This window comes from Pongo abelii, chromosome 13 (assembly GCF_028885655.2).
Source record: "Pongo abelii isolate AG06213 chromosome 13, NHGRI_mPonAbe1-v2.0_pri, whole genome shotgun sequence".
Lineage (NCBI taxonomy): Eukaryota > Metazoa > Chordata > Mammalia > Primates > Hominidae > Pongo > Pongo abelii.
Genome location: NC_071998.2, coordinates 20,712,750 through 20,740,603, shown reverse-complemented (window position 1 = coordinate 20,740,603; position 27,854 = coordinate 20,712,750). Strand labels below are relative to the sequence as shown.

At 42.4% G+C, this 27,854-nt stretch overlaps 1 protein-coding gene and 1 long non-coding RNA gene across 8 annotated transcripts in view; one reads left to right on the top strand and one right to left on the bottom strand.

The window, feature by feature from the left end:
- Positions 1-10,705: 10,705 nt before the first annotated feature.
- On the bottom strand, positions 10,706-20,896 carry LOC129047787 (uncharacterized). The gene is made up of 3 exons (XR_008509537.2): positions 20,531-20,896; positions 18,037-18,161; positions 10,706-14,001 (listed from the first exon to the last, which is right to left on the bottom strand). It is a non-coding gene; the product is annotated as an uncharacterized LOC129047787 (long non-coding RNA).
- ZCCHC7 (zinc finger CCHC-type containing 7) overlaps positions 20,897-27,854 on the top strand; it is a 239,722-nt gene continuing 232,764 nt past the window's right edge. The window contains exons 1-2 of one of the 7 annotated variants that reach the window (XM_054519693.2): positions 20,897-21,022; positions 27,030-27,657. In XM_054519693.2, coding sequence (XP_054375668.1) covers positions 27,051-27,657 — 607 coding nt within the window. In that variant the 5' untranslated portion in view covers positions 20,897-21,022; positions 27,030-27,050. Of the gene's footprint in view, positions 21,023-21,119; positions 23,052-27,029; positions 27,658-27,854 lie in introns of those variants that run through there. The other 6 variants (XM_024252073.3, XM_063714144.1, XM_054519695.2 and 3 more) reach the window with 6 other exon arrangements.

The following is a 27,854-nucleotide window of genomic DNA, read 5'->3' as shown; positions in this document are numbered from 1 at the left end:
CTGTAGACCTCAGCCTCCCAAAGTGCTGGGATTACAGGCGTGAGCCACTGTGCCTGGCCTGTGTCTTGCTTCTTTCAACCAACATTATATTCTATATACTTGCTAGGATGGGGGTTATTAGCATTCACTTTTAATTACTCATTAAAGTATATACATATGCTTTATGCATATTCAGTATCTGTGCTATACTTCACAATAAAAGAAGAATTGAGGGAGTCCAAGATGATTGCTATTTGTTTTCAAGAGACAACCTAGAATGAGTGTTCTCTTTTAGCCACTTTTAGAAAAAGTGGCTGGGCATGGTGGTTCACATCTGTAGTCCCAGCACTTTGTGAGGATGAAGCAGGACAGTCACTGGAGCCCAGGTGTTTGAGACCAGCCTGGCAAACACGGTAAAACCCTGTGTCTACAAAAAATACAAAAATTGGCTGGGCATGCTGGTGAGCGCCTGTAGTTCCAGCTACTTTGGAGGCTGAGGCAGGAGGATCACCTTACCCTGGGAGGTTGAGGCTTCAGTAAGTCAAGATCGCACCACTCCACTCCAGCGTAGGCCACATAGTGAGACCATGTCTCAAAAAAAAAAAAAAAAAAAAAAAAAAGTGACTTGGAACCTGTAAGATCTTTACAAAAGGCAAGAACCTTGGGGAAGTTTTTCACATAGGAACTTTACCTCAGAGCTTGCCTTTTTTTCACTTCTTGGTGAGTATTCGGTCAACAGAAGCATTGTCCTCACTATGTAGGTCACACATCACATAAGGCTGTGCCTCACCTACCAAGTGGCCTAACCTGTCTGAGCTTCAGTTTCTTCATATGGAAAATGATGATGTTGCTGGCAGCACCGTGGGAGGTGTGGAGGATGCCCACATAAATAAGGTATGAGGACCCGACTTGCCATACCCTGTGACTGGGCCTAAATCTGCACATGTCGCAAGGTAACTGTGTGGAAAATAGGGGTTATAGGCTTTGTGTTGATAAACCTGAGAAAGAGTTTGGGGAAATCATTTTCTACTAACAGACCCAGTTCAGCAACACTTCAGTATTTACCTGCCTAGGCTGCCTCATGCATTGCTCTGTGGGGAGTCAGGGTTTAATGAAGTAGGATAAACCACACACACACATTAGCTTCAGCACAGGCAGGATTAACTTTACATTCCATTTGCAAGAGAAAAGCTCCTCTTCTAGAGTTTGTTATAAAGGGATTAAGAATCATAGAATGATAGAGGTGGAAGAGAGTCCCTAAGACATCATCATAATCCTATTCCATCATTTTACAGAAGGTCAAAGAGACCTGCCCAAGGTCACCTACTGAATTAGCACAGAGCTCAGGTTGGACCCCAGTCTCCAGATCCCCAGGCCTACATCCTCTCCACTTTCTCCTGTATTGCTAAACCACTGCCTTGTAACAAAGGCGGGGTAGCACATTTCTCTTTCTGGCTTTGCTCTATACGCTTGATACTCACACCCTCCATATTCAGGTTTTATGGTGTATGAGCAAGATTTGCATGTACCCAACTGAGCCGGCCTCCCTCATGTCAGTGTTGCTTTGCACTTGCTGTTTCCTTTGTCTTCATTGGTCTTCCCTCTCTACTGTTTCTAGAGAGACTCTATTCAGTGTTGCCTTCCCCAGGAATTCTTCTCTGAACCATGCCCCCTCCCATCTCTCTAGACTTTGAGCTCCTCTAGAGTAGGGACTACATCTTTGTATCTCACTGCCTAGCAGAGGAATGGCATGTGGCAGACACAGGGTAAACATTTGTTGAATGAATAAATGGCCAGATAAAATAATAATTAAATGCACAAATGAATGAATGAAGTGAAAGGCAGGTAGGAAGCAGTATGGGTCTCAAACAACCTGGAGCTCTTAACAACTTGCCAATTTAGCTCAAGTCCTTCCTTGTGGAGCTCTGGCCAGTTCTAGATGTTTTTCATGACAACCATGGTCCATGACCTGCCTCCTTGGGATGGCCTGGACTCTGACCACATATCACTGAGCTGAATCTACCATAGCCCTGGGCTTTCATCTCAGGCCCCAAATAGACTGTCAATGAGCCATCAATTCTGTCCTTGCCACCATCTTCAACCAGTTTTCCCAGGGCTGCCTGCACTGGGGGATACACCTAGGAAATTTCCACGTGAGACGTGAAGTCTATTTCTTCAGGGTGACCGCGCCCCTCAGGGTGGAGTGCCAACACAGATTCCCCACGGGCATCTCAATTCTAGCAACTTGATTAAAGAAGGCACCTTCAGATGTCTCTTGTTTATGTAGACTCCTGAGAGGGAAAGTTGGGAGTGTGTATAAGTACCTATATACATGTATATGACTGGGATAGGCATTGAAGTAGAAGTCAGGAGACTAGGGGTTCAGCACCAACTTTGTCAGCATGGCAAAATGGTTAAGCATGTGGACTCTGGAATTGTACTGCTGGGTTAGAATCCCAGCTCTCGCACTTACTAGCTGTTCAGCCTTGGGGAGGTTACCTAACCGTGGTGTGCTTCATTTCCCCACCTATAGAATGGAGACAATGACATTCTCTACCTCATAGAGCTGATGTGAAGAATACATGAGGTAGGCCAGGCTCCGTGGCGCACACATGTAATCTCAGTGCTTTGAGAGGCCAAGACGAAAGGATCGCTTGAACCCAGGAGTTTGAGGTTACAGTGAACTATGATCATGCCATTGCACTCCAGTCTGGGTGACAGAGTGAGACCCAGTCTCTGGAAAAAAAAAAAAAAAAGATATGTGAGGTAATATATGTAATGTGTTTAGAATAGTGCCGGGCACATAGTGTTAAATAAATGTTAGGAATTATTATTTTCTCAGACCCTTAGTGCATGTTATTCCTTCTGCCTGGAATGTTCTACCCTCTGGCTTTCTGCATGCCCAGCTCCTTCTCCTTCAAGTCTCCACTTAATGTCATCTCTTCAGGGAGACCTTCCTTGACCTTATCTAGAATATATTCTCCCCCTCACCCCTGCATCACTGAATACATAGAGGATGGATCAGGGTGTCTCTGAATCTCTTCTGGTTCTTACCTTGTGTATTTTCCACAATGTTATTTTTCAGGCACACCGTTCCTCCCATAAGCCTAGGCTGTTCATTTATGTGATTAATACAGAGTAACAAACTTGTAAACTGCAGGCATATTTGATTTGGAACAGGCTGAGGAATCTGGCACCATCCAGTGGGCCACTGATTGTATTTCCAGTTTGCATCTGTTCCTTCTTGTTACATCTTTTCTCCTGTGCCAGGAGTATCATTGCGAAAAGTGGTCAGAGACTTAAAAGTTTACTTTTTCGTTTTGGCAGCATCAGTAAACTGGATTATTAAAGTTTTGTCTTCCCTCTTTGAAACCCCCAAAAGAAAAGAAATCACAAGAAGAAATCTTGGCATACAAAGAAAATAATTCAAATAATGTAATCATAATAGTAGTCAATGGTTTTCAGACTGACATCTGTACATTAAGAATATGTAAAAATACCAATTTTATGCTCTGACAACTTATTCTGAATCGGGGTGGGGTAATATCTTGGGAATGCCAAATGTCAAAGCATTACATAATGTCAGCTGTTCGTGTGCTTCTTTGATGAGATATCAACAGAAATGTGAATTCCTAAAGGGAGAGTGGTCTAAACAAGTGGGAGGGGAGAGGGAAAGCATAAGAAGAGGAAGGAAAGGGCTGGGTGTGGTGGCTCACGCCTGTAATCTGAGCACTTTGGGAGGCCGATGCAGGCAGATCACCTGATGCCAGGAGTTCGAGACCAGCCTGGCCAACATGGTGAAACCCCCGTCTCCACTAAAAATTACAAAAAAAAAAAATTAGCCAGGCATGGTGGTGGGTGTCTGTAATCCCTGCTACTCAAGAGGCTGAGGCAGGAGAATCGCTTGAACCTGGGTGGCAGAGGTTGCGGTGAGCTGAGAATGTGCCATTGCACTCCAGCCTGGGCAACGAGCAAAAACTCCATCTCAAAAAAAAAAAAAAAAAAAAAAAAAAGAGGGACAAAGGAAGAGAGAAGATGTCAAATCATAATGAAAGAGTGGTTGTGTAAAGAAAAGTTAATGCATATATTTTTAAACGATACATACAATCCCAAATCTAAGCCAACCATATCTAGGGGTTACTTATCTCTGTTTTGAGTTTCCACAATTACCACCATGATAGCGTTGAACATCATGTTGGTAAAAGGTGTGCAGCAGCACACCATTATATCATGTTTCCGCCATACAGATCAAATAGAGGTAAACTGCCTTAAGAACTAAGACAATAGTACAACAATTAAGAGCTGGGTGTGCTGGTTGATGCCTGTAATCCCAGCACTTTGGGAGGCTGAGGCAGGAGGATTGCTTGAGCCCAGGAGTGCGAGACTGCCTGGGCAACATAGGGAAACCCATCTCTACAAAAAATTTAAAATAGCAGGCCTGGTGGTGCACACCTGTAGTTCTACCCTCTCAGGAGGCTGAGGTGGGAAGATCACTTCAGCCCGGGAGTTTGAATTTAAAGTGAGCTATGATTGTGCCACTGCACTCCAGTCTGGGCAACAGAGCTAAAAAACAAATAAGAAAACAAACAAACAAAAACCCAAAAAACACAATTAGGAAATGATGAATTTTAAATATTGTTACTATATGAAAATATTTCTTTAATTGTAAGTGTGATTCTTCTGCCTCAGCCTCCCAAGTAGCTGGGACTACAGGCGCGTGCCACCACGCTCAGCTAATCGTAAGTTCATATAATTTAATTTTTAAGAATGAGTGGGTTTAACCAGCAGCTTGGAGAATTCCTTAAAATTTGACAATCAGCTGTCATGAGCCAATCTGAGCCAGCTGAGGCACAATGCTGCCTCTATCCCACCATAACTGTGTTACCCCTCACCTGGTCTCAGGCAATAGTCTCCTAACTGGCCTCTAACATCTAGTCTCACCTTCCCCACACTAGCCACTAGAAAGGGTGTATAAAACATGTAATTGACCACATTACTCTTCTTAAAACCTTCCATGGGTTTTGATTGTCCTGAGGATAAAATCCTGTTCCTTATCTACCATACCTGGACTTTGTGACCAGACCCAAACCTTCCTCTGTAGCTTCCCAGTAAGTCTACTCTTTCACGGTGTTTTCCTCTCTCCCTCCGTTCCCCAACATGCTGTGCTCCAGTCAGGCCAGCTCACTTGCAGTTTCACAAACTCACAAGGCTGAGTCATGTCTCTATGCCATGGCTCTTGCAGAGCCTCCTGGCTGGTGAGCTTCAGCCTGATCCTGGTTTCTGCAGAGAACACTCACTCCTATGTCAAGATTCAAAGAGTCACTCATGCAAACTTTTCTCATTCTCTTAATTACATATAAACAACAACCTCCTCGCCTTTGAGATGGAGTTTCACTCTTGTTGCCTATGCTGGAGTGAAATGGCGCTCCATTTCAGCTCACTGGAACCTCTGCCTTCTGGGTTCAAGTGATTCTCCTGCCTCAGCCTCCTGAGTAGTTGGGATTACAGGCACCCACCATCACACCTGGCTAACTTTTTGTATTTTTAGTAGAGATGGGGTTACACCATGTTGGCCAGGCTGGTCCTGACTTCAGGTGATCCGCCCACCTCAGCCTCCCGAAGTGCTGGGATTACAGGCATGAGCCACTATGCCTGGCCTACCACAATTTTATAAAAAGAAGGATCAGTTCATGGATCTGAGGATCTGAGTTTAGGGGATCAGAGGAGGAGGGTGGGGTGAAAATAGAGCAGTGATGAAACTTCTCTTGTAAATGACCTCTCTGCCTTCCTGCCTCCCTTTTTGCCTGCCACACAGACTGAGCCAGGTCCTATTTTGGGGGCAAATGCATATGCTTGTGTGCACTCAGAGATGAATAAGACAGAGCACCTGCCCTGGAGGAGTCAGTGCTACAGATAAGTCAGGGAGGAAGTATGGGAGCCAATTTCACAGGTGGAATAATAAGGGAGATCATACATCATGACTCTAAATCTTCCCATTATTCTCCTTCCCTCTGACCCCCGTTCATGCTTCTGAGTCTCCTTAAGAGGAAACCCCATAATATTTCTGAAGTCAAGATTAGATGAGAAGATTTAATAGCATCAGGAGAAACATCTGGGTCCAATTATGAAGCTTTAAATGGAGCCTTTATATTTCATACTTGGAATTAAGGCTAGGGAATCCTCCAGATGTTTTCAAATAAACCAAACTATCACAGAGACAACAGGAGAGTAATTGAAAATGGACTGAGAGAGACCTTGAGCATAAGCAGTCTGAGGTAACACTAAGCAAGCTCACAATATCCCTTGCAAAAAATCTATTAGCAATAGATGTGTATGTCAGAGTCTTAGAATTGGGGAGCTTAACAGGACCCGCCTTGGCAGTTACTAAGTCTGTTTCCTCATTTTACAGATGAGAAAACAGAAGTGCACAGAGATTAAGTGGTTTGAAACTTCACACAGGAAAATTATGTCGTACCTGGCACTGTAGTCCCATGCTTTGACTTTTAGTTGAGGGAGGGCTCTTGATTTTCTGCTCACCTATTGCTTTCCTTCAATAAAATGTTCTAACCTTATATTTTATTTTATTTTTATTTTATTTATTTATTTTTTGAGACAGAGTCTCACTCTGTCACCCAGACCGGAGTGCAGTGGCGTCATCTCAGCTCACTACAACCTCTGCCGCCCAGGTTCAAGCTGTTCTCCTGTCTCTGCCTCCTGAGTAGCTGGGATTACAGGTGCCTGCCACCATGCCCTGCTAATTTTTGTAGTTTTAATAGAGACGGGGTTTCACCATCTTGGCCAGGCTGGTCTTGAACTCCTGATCTCGTGATCCGCCAGCCTTGGCCTCCCAAAGTGCTGGGATTACAGGTGTGAGCCACCGCGCCCAGCCTCTAACCTTCTATTTTATAAGTAGGATTTTCTCTTCTAGTAGTGGAATGAGTCAGACAGGGAGAAGCAAGTCCTTGCAAATGATAAATATATATTGCTATGGGTTGAACTGTGTCCCTCCAAGGGAATGTTGAAGTCCTTATGCTAGTATCTCAGAATATGGCCTTATTTGGAAACAGGGTCATTGCAGATATCAGTTAAGATATGATGGATCCTTTTTTCTGTTTGTTTGAGACAGAGTCTCACTCTGTTGCCCAGGCTTGAATGCAGTGGCTCGATCTCGGCTGACTGCAACCTCTGTCTCCTGGGTTCAAGTGATTGTTCTGCCTCAGCCTCCCAAGTAGCTGGGGCTACAGTCACGTGCCACCACACTCAGCTAATTTTTGTATTTTTAATAGAGACGGGGTTTCGCCATGTTGGCCAGGCTGGTCTCGAATTCCTGACCTCAGGTGATCCATGTGTCTCTGCCTCCCAAACTGCTGAGATTACAGGCATGAGCCACCATGCCCATCCTGATGGGTTCTTAATTCAATATGACTGATGGCCTCATGGGAGGAAGAATAAGACACACAGGGAGAAGATGTAGCCATGTGATGACAGAGGCAGAGGTTGGAGTGATGCATCTACAAACCAAGGATTGCCAAGAACGTACAGAAGCCAGGAGGAGGCAGGGAGGGTTCTTCCCTAAAGCCATCAGAGAGCATGGACCTGCCAACATCTTGATCTCGGACTTCTAGCCTCCAAAACTGTGAGAAAAGAAATTCTTGCTGTTTTAAGTCACCCCACTTTTTGCTAATTTGTTGTGGGCAGCCCTAGGAAATGAATACAGTACATAAATGTTGCCAGCATGTGAGTTTCCTTGGGCCAAAAGAGGTGGGTTCCATCAGGCCTTGGGGTAGAGGCAGTTATGAAACAAAAGTTGGGCTGGGCTCGAATATTTGGTAGCAATAAGCCCCAAAGTTCAAGCAGCCAGCATGTCCTAATCAGATTCTAATCTGGGATACTAACAATGGATGATGAGCAGAATCAGAAGCAAAGGTGGAGGAAATATTTGTCTTCCCGTTTGAAGAAGTTGCAGTTCCAAATCTTCGATTCAGCAATTCTGATTGGGATACAGAATTTTACAGTTTATGCAAGTTGCATCTCTCAGGTACACATAGCTGACATGAAAAGCAGCAAGTTCTCTTCCTTGTTCTCACCAAACTCCTCCTACCCCATACCCAGTCACAGACTTATATATGTTCAAAAGCCAGAAAAGACTGTAAGGTGGTTGTTAAAACCTCACTCACTTTGGAGTGTTGCTGGACCACTGCAGGCTGACTTCAGTCCAGAGAGATGTGCCCATTTACTCGGTGTTAAGTCTTTGAATTAGAGTCTCCGCAGGAAACAGGTGTACATTCTGAATGAGGAACTGAGGAAAGTTTCATGAAGGGATGGTTTACAGAGGGGTGGGCAGTGCTAGGGCAGACAACAAGGTATGGTACCCTAGGGCTAGCCATTGCAGGGAGCATTCACCTTTTAGTTACACCTAAAAGGGCAAGGAAGAGAGGGAGTGGCTGTATGAAGAAGGTCACCTGACAGGAGCTGTGGTCTTTTGTAGAGGAACGCAATCAACTCATGGAGACGCAGCAGAGAGGGAGCCAGCACACTAACGGTGTGACTTCATTCCCCTCCTGTCCTCCTAAATTTAGCCCATGCTGCCTATTGTCCAACTCCAACCAAAGACCAAAAGATAAGGAAGCTCTTCATACTTAATGGTGATAGACTGAAAGCTTTCCCCCTAAGATCAGAAACAATATAAGGATGCCTGCTTTCATCACTGGTACTCAACATGGTACTGGGAGTCCTAGCCAGAGCATTTTGGAAAGAAAAAGTAAAACACTGTCATCATTTGGAATCACAATAGTCATCCAAATTGGAAAGGAAGAAATAAATATTTACAGTTGCAGAAGACAGGACTCTAAATATAGAAAATCCTAAGGAATACACAAAAAATCTATTAGATCTAGTAAATTGATTTAGCAAATTTCTAGGGTACAATATCAACACACAAAAACCAGTTGTGTTTCTGTACATCACCAAGGAATAATCCTAAAAAAAAAATTCCATTCATAATAGCATCCAGAAGAATCAAATACAATTCTTAGGAATTTTATTCGATTGGGATATAGAATTTTACGGTTTATGCAAGTTGCATCTCTCAGGTATGCATTTGATCAGAGCATTCATCAAGAAAGGTGAAGGACTTGTACACTGAAAAGTATAAAACTACTGAATAAAATTTAAAAAGACCTAACTTAACATGAAATTCCATGTTTATGTATCAGAAAACTTAATATTGTTAAGATGGCAGTACTCCCAAAATGACCTACAGATTCAATGCAATCCCTATAAAAATTTTAATGGCCATTTTTGTGTAAATTTAACCAAGGAGGTGAAGGACTTGCACACTGAAAAGTATAAAACTGCTGAATGAAATTTAAAAAGACCTAATTTAATATAATGAAATTCCATGGTTATGTATCAGAAAACTTAATATTGTTAAGATGGCAGTACTCCCAAAATGATCTACAGATTTAATGCAATCCCTATAAAAATTTTAATGGCCATTTTTGTGTAAATTTAACCAAGGAGGTGAAGGACTTGCACACTGAAAAGTATAAAACTGCTGAATAAAATTTAAAAAGACCTAATTTAATATAATGAAATTCCATGGTTATGTATCAGAAAACTTAATATTGTTAAGATGGCAGTACTCCCAAAATGATCTACAGATTCAATGCAATCCCTATAAAAATTTTAATGGCCATTTTTGCGTAAATGGAAAGGTTGATCCTCAAATTCACACAGAATTGCATAAGGCCCTAAATAGCCAAAACAATATTGAAAAAGAGAAATAAAGTACTACAAAGCTACAATAATCAAAACAGTGTGGTGCTGGCATAAGGATAGACATATATATCAACAGAATAGAGTTGAGAGTCCAGAAATAAACCCAAACACCTATGGTGAATTGATTTATCAACAAGGGTGCCAAGAACATTCAATAGGGAAAAAAAAGTGTCTTCAGAAGATGGTGCTGGAACTGGGACACTACATGCAAAAGAATGAAGTTGGATCCCTACCTACCTCACTCCATATACAAAGATTAATTCAAATGGATCAATTACCTAAATACAAGAGCCAAAAGTATAAAACTATTAGAAGAAAGCAGGGGTAAATCTTTATGAGCTTGGATTTGGCAATGGATTCTTAGAACTAACACTAAAGCACAAGCAACAAAAGAATAGATCAATTAGATTTAACAAAAATTAAAACATTTCCAAATCAAAGGATATTATCAATAAAGTGAAAAGGCAACCTACAGAATGGGAGAAAATACTTACAAATCATATCTCATAAGGGTTTAGTATTCAGAGTATATAAAAAATGCTCAGCCAGGTGCAGTGGCTTGCTTCTGTAATCCCAGCACTTTGGGAGGCTGAGGCAGGCTCATCCCTTGAGCCCAGGAGTTGGAGATCAGCCTGGGCAACATGGCGAAACCCTGTCTTTACAAAAAATACAAAAATTAGCTGAATGTGGTGGTTCACAACTGAAGTCTCAGCTGCTCAGGAGGCTGAGGTAGGAGGATTGATTGAGCCCCAGAGGCAGAGGTTGCAGGGAGCCGAGATCACACTACTGCACTCCAGCTTAGGTGACAGAGTGAGACCCTGTCTCAAAAAAAAAAAAAAAAAAAAAAATTTGTGACTCAACAACAAAAATACAAACAATTCAATTTAAAAATTGATAGTGGATTTGAATAGACAGTTCTCCAGAGAAGATGTACAAATAGCCTACATTCACATTAAAATGTTCAACTTTATTGGTCATTAAAGAAATTTAAGTCAAAATCACAATGAAATGCCATTTCACACCCACTAGGATTACTATAGCTTAAAAAATTGAAAATAACAAGTGTTGGTAAGTATGTGAAGAAATAGGAATCCTGGTACATTACAGTTTGGAATGTAAAATCATGTAGCTACTGTGGAAAACAGCTTGGTGGTTCCTCAAAAAGTAAAACATTGGATTACCATAATGACCCAATAATTCTAGGTATTATTAATAGAAACAAAAACATTTGTTCACATAGAAACTTGTCTGTGAATGTTTGTAGTAGCGTTACTCATAACAGCCCAAAGATGGAAACAGTCCAAATGCCTGTCAGTAGATGAATGGATAAACAAATTGTGGTATATACATATAATGGAATATTATTCAGTCATTAAAAAGAATGAAATGGCTGACTGAAGTAGCTCACGCCTGTAATCCCACCAGTTTGGGAGGCTTAGTTAGGCAGATTGCTTGAGCCCAAGAGTTTGAGACCAGCTTGGGAAGCATGGCAAAACCCTATCTCTACAAAAAGTACAAAAATTAGCTGGACATGGTGGCATGTCTATAATTCCAGGTACCTGGGAGGCTAAGGTGGGAGGATTGATTGAATCTGGGAGTTCGAGGCTGCAGTGAGCCATGATTTGATCACTACACTCCAGCCTCAGCAACAGATACTGTTACAAAAAAAAAAACAACAACAACAACAAAGAATGAAATACTGATATGTGCCACAATGGATGAACCTCAAAAATTTTTGTGTTATGTGAAAGTAGCCAGACATAGAAGGTTACATATGTATGATTTCTTTTCTTTTCTTTTTTTTTTTGGAGACAGAGTCTCACTCTGTCACCCAGGCTGGAGTACAGTGGTGTGATCTTGGCTCACTGCAACCTCTGCCTCCCAGGTTCAAGCGATTCTCATTATTCCTATCATTATTCTCACTATTCTTTCTTATTATTCCTATCATACATGATAATAAATAGGAATAAATAGGAATAAAACCTCTCTTATTATTCCCCCACAGCTGAGCATAGGCACAGAAAAGAGAAGGTTCCAGGGGGTAAGTTCTGAGAGCAACGGCATAGCACAATGAGAAAAAAGCCATTCTCTGGAGAGAGACATCAAACATTCTGAAGAAACTGTGTGGCAGTTCCAGGATTTTAACAGATCTGTCCATAGCAAGCAAGAACAGGGATTACTAGAGCCATGCAGATAGAGTGTTGAAGACTGTACAGAAAGTAGGAAGTTTGAGGTATTGGGGATAGGGAGACAGAACCTTCTGCAATTAATAGGTCTGATACAGCACCCATATGCAGACTCGTCAGTCAACCACAGAAGAATATCAGATCCTGAAGGGAGGCAGAGGAAGAGGATATCACAGAGACAGTCCTTTTAAAGCCACATATTGCTAATGGTTTTACCAGTTGAGTAAGAAACAATGGATAATAATGGTTGAAACACAAAGCATCACATCTATAGTTTAGCATATATAATTGTGCTTAAGTTGACTGTAGTAAACTGTGGCTCACATGACAGAATGATCTTAGTTATTTTCAATTAGTTTCTTTTGTGGTTAATCTAAAGTCCTGAGTAAAATAATTCATGGTAGCATTGCCGCAAAGACATGTGGAAATTGAAAACTGTACACATAATTCCGGGGTCCGGGATGGGCCGCTGAAGAGAGCAGCCCCTCTATAGATGACACCTAAATAAGCCCTGTTTGAGCATGCGTGATCCTTCACATCTCATAATCTGTGGATCCAGGGCTCATGGACATTTAAAAGAAAGGCATGACTTTTTAGGCAGCTTCTCAACATGTTACTGATGACATGCTTCAAGATTTCTTGTACAGAATCTGATGATTCTTAAATTAGAATCCCAATAGTTTTGCTAGTCAGTATTCATTATATAGTCACTTAGAGCTAAGCCTTGAGGAATAAAATTCCAACTAGGAATAATACTAAAAAAGGGGAATGGCGCCCTTGAAATACTAGTTCCTTATCCCTAGGATTGTATTATAATGAGAATAGTATGTATATAGTTTAATTTATAATACATATTTTTAAATTTCATGATTTCATAAGGAAAGGCAGTCTCCAAGAAAAATTAAAAGCCATCTATATGAATGTCCACATTTTCAAGAACGATTTCATAGCCTGGTTGAAAATTGTGTGCCCTCTCCATCACCTTGCAATTTGAAGAACTGCAAAATCATGAATAATACAAAAGGATGTTAAACTTTTCAACAAATCCAGATGGGTACCAATGTCATTGAGAATTCCTGAGAATCACCTTGATTGCTGCTTCAGACCTAGGAGTCTGAATTGAATATCACTTACCAGTTGGAAGCTATTGGCTTCAGTGATGACAGTTTCTACAACAACATTGGTATCTATATTGTTTACTTTTAACATTGTATAGACACTAAGTTTGTACTTTTGGCAAATAAAAAAGTCCAAACTTTAACATTCAGTCATTTCCCTTGCTAGTCTTCCATTTCTTCTCCCTTATCATTTTGACTTTGGTGCAATAGAAAGAATGATGGACTGGGAACTAGAGGCCAGTTTTAACACTAACCTTTGCTGGGACCTTGCAAATCTCTTCTTCATTTTGCATCTTAGTTGTCCCTTCTGCAAAATGAGAGAGTTGGACTAGATGTCCCTTTCAGCCATGATTCTAGGGTTTCCATTGTTCCACAGTCACTGGATGAAGAGACACTGCCAATGCAAAGACTGAGCTGCCATGAGAACTCATGTTATGTCTTGCAACTCTTGAGGCTGGGTATAATGTAGGCCTAAAGTCTTTACTTCTAATCTTAGGTAGCAGGGAAATGTGTCCATTTGTGGGTTATGCTGCTCATCATCCCTCTAATTCCCGTCTCCCCACACCATGCTAGTCCTGGATATTCAGAGTCAGGGATTGTTTGTCAACACAGAAGACTCGCACACTTGTGATGCTTTTGCTTATCCTGTTCCTTTACCAGAAGATCCTTCTGCTTCTCTACCTAGTAAACTCTCACTCATTCTTTTAATTTTGCCTTTTAATTTTATATTTTGACATAATTTCAGACTGGGAGAAAAGTTGCAAAATAAGTACAAAGAATCCTCATATACCTTTTACCCAGACCTCCATAACGATAACTTTTTACCACACTCCACTGTCTCTCTCTCCCTCTAGCTCCCAGAATTTTTTTTCTGAGCCACTTAAGCATCAGTTTCAGACATGATGCCCCTTTACTCCAGGTAGTTCAGTGTGCTCGACCTGAAAAATAAAACCAAGACGTTCTCCTACATAACCATAATGTAAATGTAAAAATCGGGGAAATAACATTAATGCAGTGCTGTCCTCTAACCTAGATCTGGATGTTGCCAATTGTTCCTTTAATGTGGTACAGTTCCTTGGTCTTTCTTTGCATTTCCTGCCACTGACAGTTTTGAAGAGATAAGTCCAGTATTTTGTAGAATGTCTCTCAATATGTGTTTGATAGTTTTCTCATGTTTATATTCAAGTTATGTACTTTTGATGGGAATACCACAGAAGTTACATGCTGTTTTTCTCAATGAATAATGTCTCATTTTTTTTTGTTTAGATGAAAGTCCTTCAATCTCTTACTCCCACTCCTCTCCTAAGATGTAAATAACCACTGTTAACAATTGGCATCCATGCAGTATTTTGTCTATGTATCTACGTACACACATATCTACATACAGACATACATGTACCCTTTAAAAACATAAAAATGGGCTGGGTTCGGTGGCTCCTGCCTGTAATCCCAGCACTTTGGGTGGCTGAGGTGGGTGGATCACTTGAGGCCAGGAGTTCAAGACCAGCCTGGCCAACATGGTGAAACCCTGTCTTTACTAAAAATACAAAAATTAACTGGGCATGGTGGCAGGTGCCTGTAGTAACTGCTACTTGGGAAGCTGAGGCAGGAGAATCACTTTAGCCGGGGAGGTGGAGGTTGCAGTGAGCTGAGATCGTGCCATTTCACTCCAGCCTGGGCAACAGAGTGAGACTCTGTCACAAAAAATAAAAAAATTTTAAAAAGATTTCACAATACACCTACTGCTCTGCAATGTACCTTTTTTCACTGAACTGTATGTCTTTGTGAATCTTTCTATATCTTTTTGTTGAAGCTGGGTCTACAGGCGTGTGCCACCATGCACGGCTAATTTCTGTATTTTTAGTAGATGGGGGTTTTGCCATGTTGGCCAGGCTGGTCTCCACCTACTGGGCTCAAGTGATCCTCCCACCTCAGCCTCCCGAGTAGCTGGGACTACTGACGCATATCACCATTCCCAGCTAATTTTTGTATTTTTGTTGAGACAGGGTTTCGCCATGTTACCCAGGCTGGTCTGGAACTTCTGGGCTCAAGAAGTCTGCTTTCCTTAGCCTACCAAAGTGCTAGGATTATAGGTGTGAGCCACTGTGCCAGGCCAAAAGTGGCATTTTTTTTTTAATAGTGTAAGTATGTCCTTGTTTAGATCATTCCCTACTAATGAATATTTGTTTCCCAATTTTTTTCTATCACAATGTTTGTACATACATTTAAGAACATACCTCATTTATAATTGTGATAGATGCTATTAAATAGCTCTCCTAACACACTTTTCCAGTTTGTATTCTCATCTACTGTGCATGAGATAATTTGCATTTTTCTGACTGTTAGTGATGTGGAGCACCTATTCACGGCCTTTGGGTTTCCTGTTCTGTGAATTGCCTGCTAGTGGTCTTTGCTGTGAGAATGCTGAATTGTCCATCTTTGTCTGACTACTTATTTCTCCAGGCCTCACTCAATTCTGTTCCTCTGCAGAGGCTTCCCCACGTCCCCTAATCAGCCACCACCCCCTCCTCTGCTGTCCCATAACACTGTTCACACCATGCCCAGGCCTTCATTTACCAACCATTCCATACAAAATCTACTCATTCCAAAAGTGTCCACTGTGAGCCCTCTCTGTGCTTGGCCTTGGGCTAGGTGCTGGGTGGGGAGACATGAGCCAGTCATCATAGACTCCATGCTAAAGTTCAATTTTGAAATGCAGCTTTAAGCATAGAAAAGATCATGAGTTTTAGATCTAGATCTAGATCTAACTTGAGTTGAATTCCAGCTTCACCACTTCCCAGCTGTGTAATTCAGAGCAAGTCACTTGATTACTCCAAGTCTCCATTTCCATACTAGTGAGGTGAGGCTAATCCCTCCCTTATAGAGTCACTTGAAGCTGGGTAAGAGATAATATATCTGAAATGGCTAAAAAGGGCCTGTTACACAGTAGGCTTGCAGTGAATGAATGGTAGTTGAAAGGCAACTGTTAAGAGGTCAAAATCAGTTAGTTCTCAGAGGTTCTAGGAGCCACTAATAAACTGGAAAATAAAAAGGAAGGAGGTAGCTCCTCTCTTTGCAATGCAAAGGATATGGATGAGTGCCGCTTGCCCAGATCCTGCTACAGAATATCCTTTATCTTTCCTGCTCTCTGCAGCAGATTTCTGCTTTGTCCTGGCCCCTCATCCCAATTCAGCTGTGCACTGTTGATGTCCTACTGCCACTGCTGTGGGAAGAACAGGTGCTTCCCTTCTCAAATAAATGTTGGTCTAGGCAGGGCATGGTGGCTCACGCCTGTAATCCCAGCACTTTGGGAGGCAGAGGCGGGTGGATCACGAGGTCAGGAGATCGAGACGATCCTGGCTAATACAGTGAAACCCCGTCTCTACTAAAAATACAAAAAAAATAAGCCGGGCGTTGTGGTGGGTGCCTGTAGTCCTAGCTACTCAGGAGGCTGAGGCAGGAGAATGGCGTGAACCCGGGAGGTGGAGGAGTTTGCAGTGAGCTGAGATCGCGCCACTGTTCTCCAGCCTGGGTGATAGAGCGAGACTCCATCAAAAAAAATAAATAAATAAATAAATAAATGAAATAAATGTTGGTCTCTTTAGAAGATACTCTGTAAGAAAGACTTCAGGATACTTGTGCATGCTGTCACCCATGATTTCAAGAAGTAGGGGCTGGGCACTGTGGTTCATACTGAGGCAGGAAGACTGCTTGAGACAGGAGTTCAAGACCAGCGTGGTCAACATGGCGAGATCCCATCTCTACAAAATGCATATAGTTTTAAATTAGCCAGAGGCAGTGTGGTGATGCACGCCTGTAGTCCCAGCTTCTTGGGAGGCTCAGGTGGGAGGATCTCTTGAGCCCAGGAGGTTGAGGCTCCAGTGAGCTGTGTTTACACCACTGCACTCCAGCCTGAGTGACAGAGTGAGACCCTGTGTCAAAAAAACAAAAAAAAAGAAAAGAAAAGAAAAAAAGGAGAAATGGGGACTAGAGACAGCTTCAATTAGAAAGAGAAATGCTGTGTATGTGGAGAGAGGCTGAGGTGGAAAGTTTCCCTGAAGGCCCAAAACTGCAGCAGAGTAGGGTGAGTGGGTATATGTTAGAAGGACAGGGAGAAGGGCTTTACAGGCAGTGGAGTGTTCTCTGCAAAGGCACAGATGTGGGAGGGCATGGTGTGTTCTGGCAACTGCCCAGGATTCAGCATCAACAGTAGGCAGATGTCAGCTCATGAAGTGCCTTTTATGCCATCCAAAGGACTCTAGGTTTTAAGACATAAACTAAAGGGGTAGGCTGAAGCATTCTGAGCATGGGAAAGCAGTAAATCTTTGTTGAATGCATGTGTGACAGTGGGAAGATGGGACATGGTAATTAGGAGTACAGTCATGCGTCACTTAATGATGGGGATAAGTTTTGAGAAGTGCATTGTTAGGTGATTTTTTTGTTGTGCAAACTTCATCAAGCATATTTACACAAACGTAGATGGTATAGTCAAGTAAACACCTAGGCCACATGATGTAGCCTATTGCTTCCAGATTACAAACTGCTACAACATGTTACTGTACTGAATACTGTAGGTGACTGTAACACAATGATAAGTATTTGTGCATCTAAACATGGAAGAGGTACAGTAAAAATATAATAAAATAATCATCATATATGCAGTCTGTTTTTGAGTGGAATGTCATTATGAAGCACATAACTATATTTCCTATACTTGTGGCCTTCTATAAGTTTTACTTAGCCTTTCTACGCCTGTTTTCTTTTTTGTGTGTGTGAAATGGGAACTTAAAAAATCAACTCGAAAGTGTTGGTGGGGCTGAGTGTCTCACGCCTGTAATCCTAGCACTTTGGGAGGCTGAGGTGGGGGAATCACTTGAAGCCTGGAGCCCAGAAGCTGGAGACCAGCCTGGGCAATACGGGGAGACCCTATCTCTACAAAAAAATTTTAAAAATTTAAAAAATAATTAACTCACCATGGTGGTGTGTGCCTTTAGTCCCAGCTACTTGGGAGGTTGATGCGGGAGCATCATTTGGGAGGTAGGTTTCAGTGAGCTGTGATTACACCACTGCACTCCAGCCTGGGTGACAGAGCAAGACCCTTTCAAAAAAAAAAAAAAAAAAAAATCCACAAAGTGTTGTCGAAATTTAAAATATTATAATACATGGACAGGAGTAATCCTGGCAATATATTTTTAAATTTTTAAAAAGGTGACATTTGTTTTACACAATACATATTACCATAACAAACAATCTAGTAATCTGTGATGTGCTTCTATGCCTGTTTTCTTTTCTGGAAAGTGGTTCTCCAATTTTACCTTTTCATAGTACCTTGTCCTACTCCTTCCCGGCACTTACCCCATAATGTTAATTAAATGTTCTAATTCTTTTCCGGCCAAACTCCTAGACTATAGCTGTTTTCCTAGCTAGATGCCTATCACTATGAGATCAGTGACTTAAAAATTTACAACTTTTCTGCACTTTCTAACACCGTCTTTTAACAGATAGATGTTCGATAAATGTTGGTGAAAACAATCAAACCCATACTTGTCTTGAGGAGGATTGAAATAGGCCAATGAATTGGCAGTGTGTTATTATGAGAGGAGAAAAATAGTTCAGAGCAGTCTAAGTTACGTTAAAGGTATGCAAAAATAATTTTTTTAAAAATTAAAGATATGGGGTCTCTCATCCAGGCTGGAGTGCAGTGGTGTGATCACAGCTCACTATGATCTTGAACTCTCAGGCTCAAGCAATCTTCTCACCTTGGCCTCCTTAGCAGCTAGGAATACAGTTGTGTGCCACCACGCCTGGCTAATTTTTACTATTTAAAATTTCTTAATTATTTTTATTTTTATAAAAAGATTTGTCTTTATTTTTATATAATTTTTTAATTAAAAAAAGGATCTTATTTTAAATATAGATGGGGTCTCCTTATGTTGCCCAGGCTGGTCTCCAACTCCTGAACTCAAGCGATCCACCTGCCTCAACCTCCCAAAGTGCTGGGATTATAGCCATGAGGCACCTTGCTTGAGCTTTAAACATTTTTGTTCAGACGGTCTCATTCTGGAGTGCAATGGTGCGATCTCGGCTCACTGCAGCCTAGGCCTCCGCAGCTCAAACCTCAGCCAGGAACAGCTGGGACTCCAGGTGTGGGCCACCACGCCCTGTTATTATTATTATTATTTTGACACGGAGTTTCTCTCTTGCTGCCCAGGGTGGAGTGCAATGGCGCAATCTCGGCTCACTGCAACCTCCGCCTCCCGGGTTCAAGAGATTCTCCTGCCTTAACCTCACGAGTGGCTAGGATTACAGGCAAGCGCCAACACGCCCGGCTAATTTTGTATTTTTACTAGAGACGGGGTTTCGCCATGTTGGTCAGGCTGGTCTCCAACTCCTGACCTCAGGTGATCCGCCCGCCTCGGCCTCCCAAAGTGCTGGGATTACAGGCGTGAGCCACTGCGTCCAGTCGCCCAGTTAATTTTTAAATTTTTAAATTTTTTTGTAGAGACAGCGTCTTGCTATATTACCCCGGCTGGTTTCGAATTCTCGGCCTTAAGCGATCCTCCCACTTCGGGCTCCCAAACAGGTGAGAGCTACCCCATCAGCCAGGCAGGCATTCAAAATTTATTAGGCCCAGAGGGACCTGAGTATGGTTCTTCACTTAGCACCATCCCATGTAGGTGGTGGTGGGGGTGGGGGGGTAGGGGTGTGTGGCAATTGTTTAAAGGCATTTTGTTCTTTTCTTCCCTGTACCTGCATCACCCTTTATCTTCGTGTTCCTACAATTTGTGATAGAACAATGTATAGCCAATGGATAGCTTATGTTATTTTAGTGTAAATTCTTGGTATATAGTTTAGCAAAAGCCTCTTCTTTCCTCCTTTAAAAATTCACTCGTGGCCGGGGGCGGTGGCAGCACTTTGGGAGGTCGAGGCCAGGAGTTCGAGACCAGCCTGGCCAACATGGTGAAACCCCGACTCTACTAAAAATACAAAAATTAGCTGGGCGTGGTGGCAGGCGCCTGTAATCCCAGCTACTTAGGAGGCTGAGGCAGGAGAATGGCTTGAATCTGGGAGGCGGAGGTTGCAGTGAGCCGAGATCGCGCCATTGCACTCCAGCCTGGGCAACAACAGCGAAACTCCGTCTCAGGAAAAAAAAAAAAAAAAAACCATAAAGAAAGAAAAAAATTCACTCGTAGCTGCTACAAGAAGTGTAATGGCTCACGCCTGTGATCCCAGTGCTTTGGGAGACAGAGGTGAGAGGATCGATACCTTTAAGCCTCGAGCTTCACAAGACAAAGAACTCACTTGAAACTGCTGCTTATCGGATCACATATTAAGGGCAACTTGAATTGATGATCCCAGGTTGCACTCATCAAACTTGGCCCAAATAAATTCTCCACTTATATTAACTTTGCCTCCGTTTTTCCTTTAGGTCGACAGTTATTTCTAAAGTTCTACAGATGGGTTTACCTTGTATTAAAATAAGGTGTGAGAAGGGCAAATGAAGCCAGAGGCTCGCAGCACAATCTTGCAACCTTCAGAGACTTCCAAAGGATCAGCATTAACTCCAATATTTAGCAGGAGTGCAGCTCTTCGAGATTCACAAAGTGTTAATCTGTTGCCTAGAATTCCAGAGAGTTGGAGGCGCCCAGGGTGAACTGTGTTCAGCCTAAAAGAAAAAGCGATCAGCCTAAGATCATAAGCGCAAGGGAGAAGCTTGAAGCCATGCGCTCTCAAGTAGGCGTTTCCCGCTGCCCAGGTCTGTGGGCCAAGCAGCCAGCCACGCTGGCCCTCGTCATGCACGCGATCAGCTAGGCTCCCGCGCCACGTGGCACTGAGACGCAGTCCACCGAGCGCCAGGGAGAAGGAGGCGGAGCCCGGCCTCAATCTCGCCCGTGTCCTCATGGGAGTTGTAGTTTTCCTCGCCGGGGTAGAGGGCACGAACTCCCCGGATTTTGCCCGGTAAATAGCATCTCCTTCGTACGAGTCATTCAAATAATAGATGCAGCCTAGGTAGCTTCAAGAGAAGATGGGAAGGGGAAGGGGGAAAGCAAGGAAGGCAAAGCTAGTAGTTATGGGCGGGGCAAAGAACGGTTCGCACCCAGTACGCATGCGCACACCAGGCGCGACAGGTGGGCGGGGACGGAAAGGCGGCGACGGAAAGGCGGTGACTAGAGCTGTGTTGTCCCCGGAAGTGCCTTCCCTCCTCCCGGGTCTGCGCGGACGCGGCCTCCTTACCTCATTTGTCCTCGCCCCTCCCCGTCCCTCTACGCGTTTTGGTTCCCGGTTGGTGCTTCCTGTTCGCAGCTGCGGCAGTGAGTATGTGTGTGACGGACCCCCAGCCGCCCGCGGCCCGGGACCCCTGCCTACCCTCCGTCTCGCCCGCCGGGCTGTGGAACTAGCGCGTGCCCCCTCGCCGGCCTCGACATCTCCCGTCCGTCCCTCACTCGTGGCAGGGCGCAGCTCCTGGTCCCTCAGCTGCGCGCCGCCCTACGCGGCCGGGCTGCCGGATTCGGAGGTCCGCGTCTCCCTGGCTCTCCAAGGGCTAAGGCCGTGATTCTAGAGCGGCTGGGCGTCCAGGGCCTCGGTGGGGGTGGCGTGCGTGCCCTTTTCATCTCCCCGCAAGGCCCCCAGTCTTGTAGGGAAGCCAGTGAAGCGCGGAGGTCCCGGCGCGCCGAGAGAGAGTCCAGTCTTTGAGGACCGAGTAGTCCTGGGCCACCTCCCGCCTCTGCTGTCAGAAGCAGCAGCTGCAGCGGTAGAATCCAAAATTTCGGGAGCTGTGACCCTTTCCTCATGTAAAACAAGTAGACTTGGACTATGTTTACTAAGACGCCCTTTATCCCTCCCATCCTGTGAGCGGACAGTTGCCTTCAACTTTCGGGAAGAGCTGCCGGTTCGGTGGAAAAGCTGTGGCTGGGAATCAGGAGGCCTGGGTTCTAGGCGTGGCTCCCCCACGGACTCGCTGGCGATTCCAGAAAGCTCTTATTGAGGCTGAATTTAAGATTATTTCAGATTGCACAGTTGAATTAGGGGCTCCATTAGTAGGGCCTTTTTAGCTCAGTGAATAAGTTTCTCTGAGCTCGTTTCTCCACCTGTAAAACGAGAGCGTTCAATTTGATGACTTTTCAGGTCCCCTCAGAAGCTCTTGACTTTGTGATTTTCTTTTTCTTCTTAACATTTTTTCTAGGACCGTTAGAGAAATGACTTCGTGTTTGAATAGTTAGGCCGTCGCATACAAAGACTTTTAAATGGATTGTGTGTATACTTAGGAAAGCATTATGCTTTCAAGAGAATCTGAGGATGGGGAATAAACTCAGGAAGGATCGCAAGTGAGGATTATATTAATATGATAATTAGCAGGGTAAGAGAGTGCAAGACCGAAGGAAAAGGGCTAAGGGAAAGGTGAAGGAAATGTTTCTGGATAGGATTAGTTCTCATAATAATCATGTATATATCCCAAGAAAGAGCCGGGACTTATGTGACTAAATTTAGCTTATTTTTTTTTCCCGCTGAAATACTGTGCTCTGTTTGTCTTTTGTGACTTTTGTTTCACACATTTGGATCCTCCATCCCAATCAGATTTGATTCAGAGTGGCCATCGCATTTGAAAAATGGACAGATATTTTAACCCTTTAGTCAATTGTGTTTCAATTGTCCTGTCAGGGCAGCTCACTAAGAGTAAGAAAAATTTTACGTTGAAAGTAAAGTGTATTCATCACATTCCAATGAAAATTGGACTGAAAATGAGGCTGTGGATTTGATTTAAATCGGCCGGAGATGGATGCCTGTGTCAGCAAGAAGGAACATCTAGGGAGGCTAAAGATATATGGAAGTAAATAAGAGCAGAAGGTCAGAATGACCAGTAGGTAGACTGTGAGAGCAGAAGGATTGATTAAAGATTGTATTAAGTAAATGCTGAAAGCTTAAATAAGCCTTAAGTTGTCTAGTTTAAAACAATTCAGTCAATGAATACTGCTCCCTCTTTTGAATGGTAATAGCCTTTGCAGTTATTCTATGGCTGTTTTATATTTGTTAAGGTGTTTTAATTCTTAGATAAGTTTCATTTGCATGGTATTTTAAGATCTTATATAGGAAACATCTTTTCTGGTCATGGGATTGATAGTCTTTGAGTACCAACTTGGGAGATTCTTGAACGGCAAACTGACAAACATGTTTTCCTTACACCTAAAATGTCTCATTTAGTTTTTAAACTCTGCTGGGACATAAAATGGATATTCGTGAGGTAAATTTAGGTGTTAGAACCAATGCAAATATTGCAATGAAGGAAGGTTTTTTTTCAAAAAATCTTAATTTGAAGTTAACTTATTTGAAAATTTTATTTTGGGCCATGTGCAGTGGCTCACGCCTGTAATCCAGGCACTTTGGGAGGCCGAGTGGGGCGGATCACGAGGTCAGGAGTTTGAGACCAGCCTGGCCAACATGGTGAAACCCGTCTCTGCTAAGAATACAAAAATTACCCAGGCGTGGTGGCGCGTGCCTGTAATCCCAGCTACTTGGGAGGCGGAGGCAGGAGAATTTCTTGAACCTAGGAGGAGGAGGTTGCAGTGAGCCGAGATTGCGCCACCGCACTCCCGCCTGGGGGACAGGACAAGACTCCGTCTCAAGGGGGAAAAAAAGAAATTTGTTTAAAAATTTTAGTGAACAGTAGGCTGAGAATCACAGAAATGTGAATCACTTCTAGCCGTGTTCTTAACCAGCTGCATAACCTTGAATAGGCTTCCTATCTCTTTGTACTTCAGTTTCCTGATGGGAAGATTGAGGAGTCTGTATGAGATAATCTGATTTTGTTACCTAGTTAGTATACTTGTGAATCATGTATAGGGATCAAAAAGCTGAGAAAGCCTTCTGAGTCAAGGGTGTGTGTGTGTGTGGGTGTGTGTGTGTGTAAAAAACATATATTGTCTTATGAGACACTTTTTAAAAGGGTAAATTAAATTCATTGGAACGTAATTAAGGCAGTAACATAAACCACAACAGCCTCAGGCAGACCTTAACCCTGGCATACATAAACTACCTAAATAAGAGAGCAGGTTATGCCCAGCACAATTTTCAAGTACAGACAGTACAAAATCCTCTTAAAGGCCATAGGGGCTAAATTGTTAAATTCATTTTTCTACATTTCAGGGAAAGAGATAAATCCTTCGACCCAAGGAAGTCAGTTTTTATTATGGTTCTGTAGTTTATTTTTGGCATGCATTCACAGGTGTGCCTATGGCTCTATTCTTAATCCGTTTCCTTTGGGATGGCTCCAAGAGTGGTACAAACTTGTAACTCTGTAATTTGGCTTTTTAATTTTTTCTGTGCTGCACTGGAATTATGTTTTATCTTAAGTCCATACTGGATCCTCAGGATGGATCCAGTGAGGATTTTGAAAGAAGCATAATTCCTTTGACTTCTTTTAGAATTAATTTACTTATTAAATAAAAAGGAAAGGATTCATCTTTTATTTGAATTCCTGAGGCTAACAATTCAGTATAAACTGATGAATGCTATGAGCATTATTCACACAGCCACATTCAATTTGTGTGACAATAACAGCACAGCCACCTGAAGGACAGTGCAACAAGGGCACAGGTATATGATACCCTTTAGAAGAAAAGCATTACAGGTGGGTTTATTTATTTCTGGAAAACAACTCCAGTAGGAATGTAGTACATTTTTGGCCCTTGTCCATTTGGTTTTTGGGATTAAGGTGGTTCTACTACCAGAACTACCATCACAACACCCTAGTATTTTTGGGCAGAAATTTGGGACACTAAGAAAACAACTATTTTTAATTTTATGTGTATAGCTGTTAGTGGAAGAAAGAATAAATAGGCATCATTATTGCTCTTTAGGCTGTCCCTGATTTTGGACACACACTTATTTTTTCAGGGCTCTCATTTTAATCAGTAGTCCATCAGTACCTAATGGAAACATCTACTGTATAGAGTTTTGGTTGCTGATGCTAGAATTTAAGACTTTGGAGTAGTTGAAAGACAACAGAGAAATTCATCTCATAATTTTTGTATTTTAAGCACATACTAGATTCATCAGGGCTGAAGAACAAATGACCGATGGTGTAGTTCATTTATTCATTTATGAATTCAGCAAACGTTTATAGCTGACCCCGAAAATACCAGTTACCCTGTTTGGCTTTGGTGATTCATTGTTTAGCAGAGTGCATATAGTTCCTGCCCTCCTGGGGTTTGTGATCTGTGTTTCTTGGAAATTTATATTGAATAAGTAATTACAAATGTGATGAGTGTTTTGAGATGTAAAGTACTTATGGAAGCCCATAAAAGGGGCTCTTAATTTAGCCTGGTTACAAGTGATTTTGAGCCGAGTTTAAAAGATGAAGGCTGAGGAGGATTTAATATGCTCACAGTAGAAAGTAAAGTGTTTCACTTTACACATTTATTCCCAAAGCTGGGAGTTTTGTCTCAATATTGGGTCATTATTAAGTTTGTATTTATACATTATAAATATACATTGTAAAAATATACATTTTTGTAACTAGTACAGAGTTTTTAGACAGTCTGCTCTGTTGCCCAGGGTGAAGTGCAGTGGCATGATCTCAACTCACTGCAGCCTGTGCCTCCCAGGTTCAAGCTGTTCTTGTGCCTCCGCCTCCTGAGTAGCTGGAATTATAGGCGCACACCACCACACCCAGCTAATTTCTGTATTTTTAGCAGTTATGTAGTTTCACCATCTTGGCTAGGCTGGTCTCAAACTCCTGACCTCAAGTGGTCCACCCGCCTTGGCCTCCCAAAGTCCTGGGATTACAGGCGTGAGCCACTGCACTGGCCCACCCTTGTTTTATTTTTGAGTTGGGTTCTTGCTTTGTCACCCAGGCTGGAGTACAATGGTATGAGCATAGATCACTGTAACTTTGAACTCCTGAGCTCAAGCGGTTCTCCCACCTCAACCTCTTGAGTAGCTGGGACTACAGGTTTGCACTGCCATGCCTGGCTAAGTTTTTAGTTTTAATTTTTATGGAGATGGGGGTCTTACTGTGTTGCCCAGGCTGTTCTCAAACTTCTAACCTGAATGTGATCCTCCTGCCTTGGCCTCCCAAAGTGTGGGGATTACAGGCATGAGCCACTGCCAGCTCAGGCATTTTTATTTATTCTTTTGGCCAACGATCAGAGGGCCGTGCGATTAATTTGTTAGTTGAGAATATACATTTACACCCAAACAGTAAACAAAATTGTTTCCTGCTATAGATTTTAGTCATAATTGAAGTAATATTCCTGTATATGCTTGAAAATATGAGCTGTAGAACCAGAACCAAGGAAAAGATGAAGAATGGATAGGATAGTGAGAGCTGCTTTAAGTTTTGTTTTAACATTTTGGAAAGCAAGGGTTTTGTATCCTGCGGTAGATCTCAATTTGTTTTTCATTTACAATATACCTGTGAAATCTTTCATATCATGTGCTGCATAATAGCATTTTGGTTAAAGATAGACGGTATGACTGTGGTCCCATAGGATTTGTATACGTTTTTGCTATATCTTTTGTATGTTTAGATACACAAATACCATTGTGTTACAGTTACTTACAGTATTCAGTACCGTTACATGCTGTATTGGTTTGTATCCTAGGAGCAGTAGACTATACCATATAGCCTAGTTGTGTAGTTGACTACACCATCTAGTTTGTGAAAATCATCCTATGAAGTTTGCACAATGAAATCACCGAACAAAGCATTTCTTAGAGTGTTGACTGCATTTCCATCAATAACTATAACTCAATTTGTCAGTAGTAATTCTCGTTGGGGAGTGGTGGGACTTACAGGAGTGGGTCCTAACAGGACTTCGAAATCCTTGGAAAAAAAGGTATTTTAATATGTCTGAGAATAGTGATGGCCTTCATATTAGCAGTTGTCACTGACAGGTGATATTGTTACTTAAACTGGCATCATCTGAACTTTTAAAGTATATTCTGTGTACAACTTTCTCTTTTGCAGCTTCAAGGTTACTGACTTTTTATGATGTTTGGTGGCTATGAGACTATAGAAGCATACGAAGATGATCTTTATCGAGATGAGTCATCTAGTGAACTGAGTGTTGATAGTGAGGTGGAATTTCAACTCTATAGCCAAATTCATTATGCCCAAGATCTTGATGATGTCATCAGGGAGGAAGAACATGAAGAAAAGAACTCTGGGAATTCGGAATCTTCGAGTAGTAAACCAAATCAGAAGAAGCTAATCGTCCTTTCAGATAGTGAGGTCATCCAGCTGTCAGATGGGTCAGAGGTCATCACTTTGTCTGATGAAGACAGTATTTATAGATGTAAAGGAAAGAATGTTAGAGTTCAAGCACAAGAAAATGCCCATGGTCTTTCTTCTCTTCAGTCTAAGGAGCTGGTTGATAAGAAATGCAAGAGTGATATTGAGAAGCCTAAATCTGAAGAGAGACCAGGTGTAATCCGAGAGGTCATGATTATAGAGGTCAGTTCAAGTGAAGAGGAAGAGAGCACCATTTCAGAAGGTGATAATGTGGAAAGCTGGATGCTACTGGGATGTGAAGTAGATGATAAAGATAATGATATCCTTCTCAACCTTGTGGGATGTGAAAACTCTGTTACTGAAGGTTAGTATCATATTGGCCGTTTTGAAAGTAGTATCATCTTTCATAAGGAGGACTGCTTTTCCTAGAGAAAAGGCCAACAGGGTCTACTCCATTTAATTCCTCACTTTTTGGTCTTGCTTTTTGGCTTGTTTCTTGGCTTGTTTCTCATGCGACTCTCTTACCAGTGGCTACTCTAATGGTGGTTTGTCTGAACATCA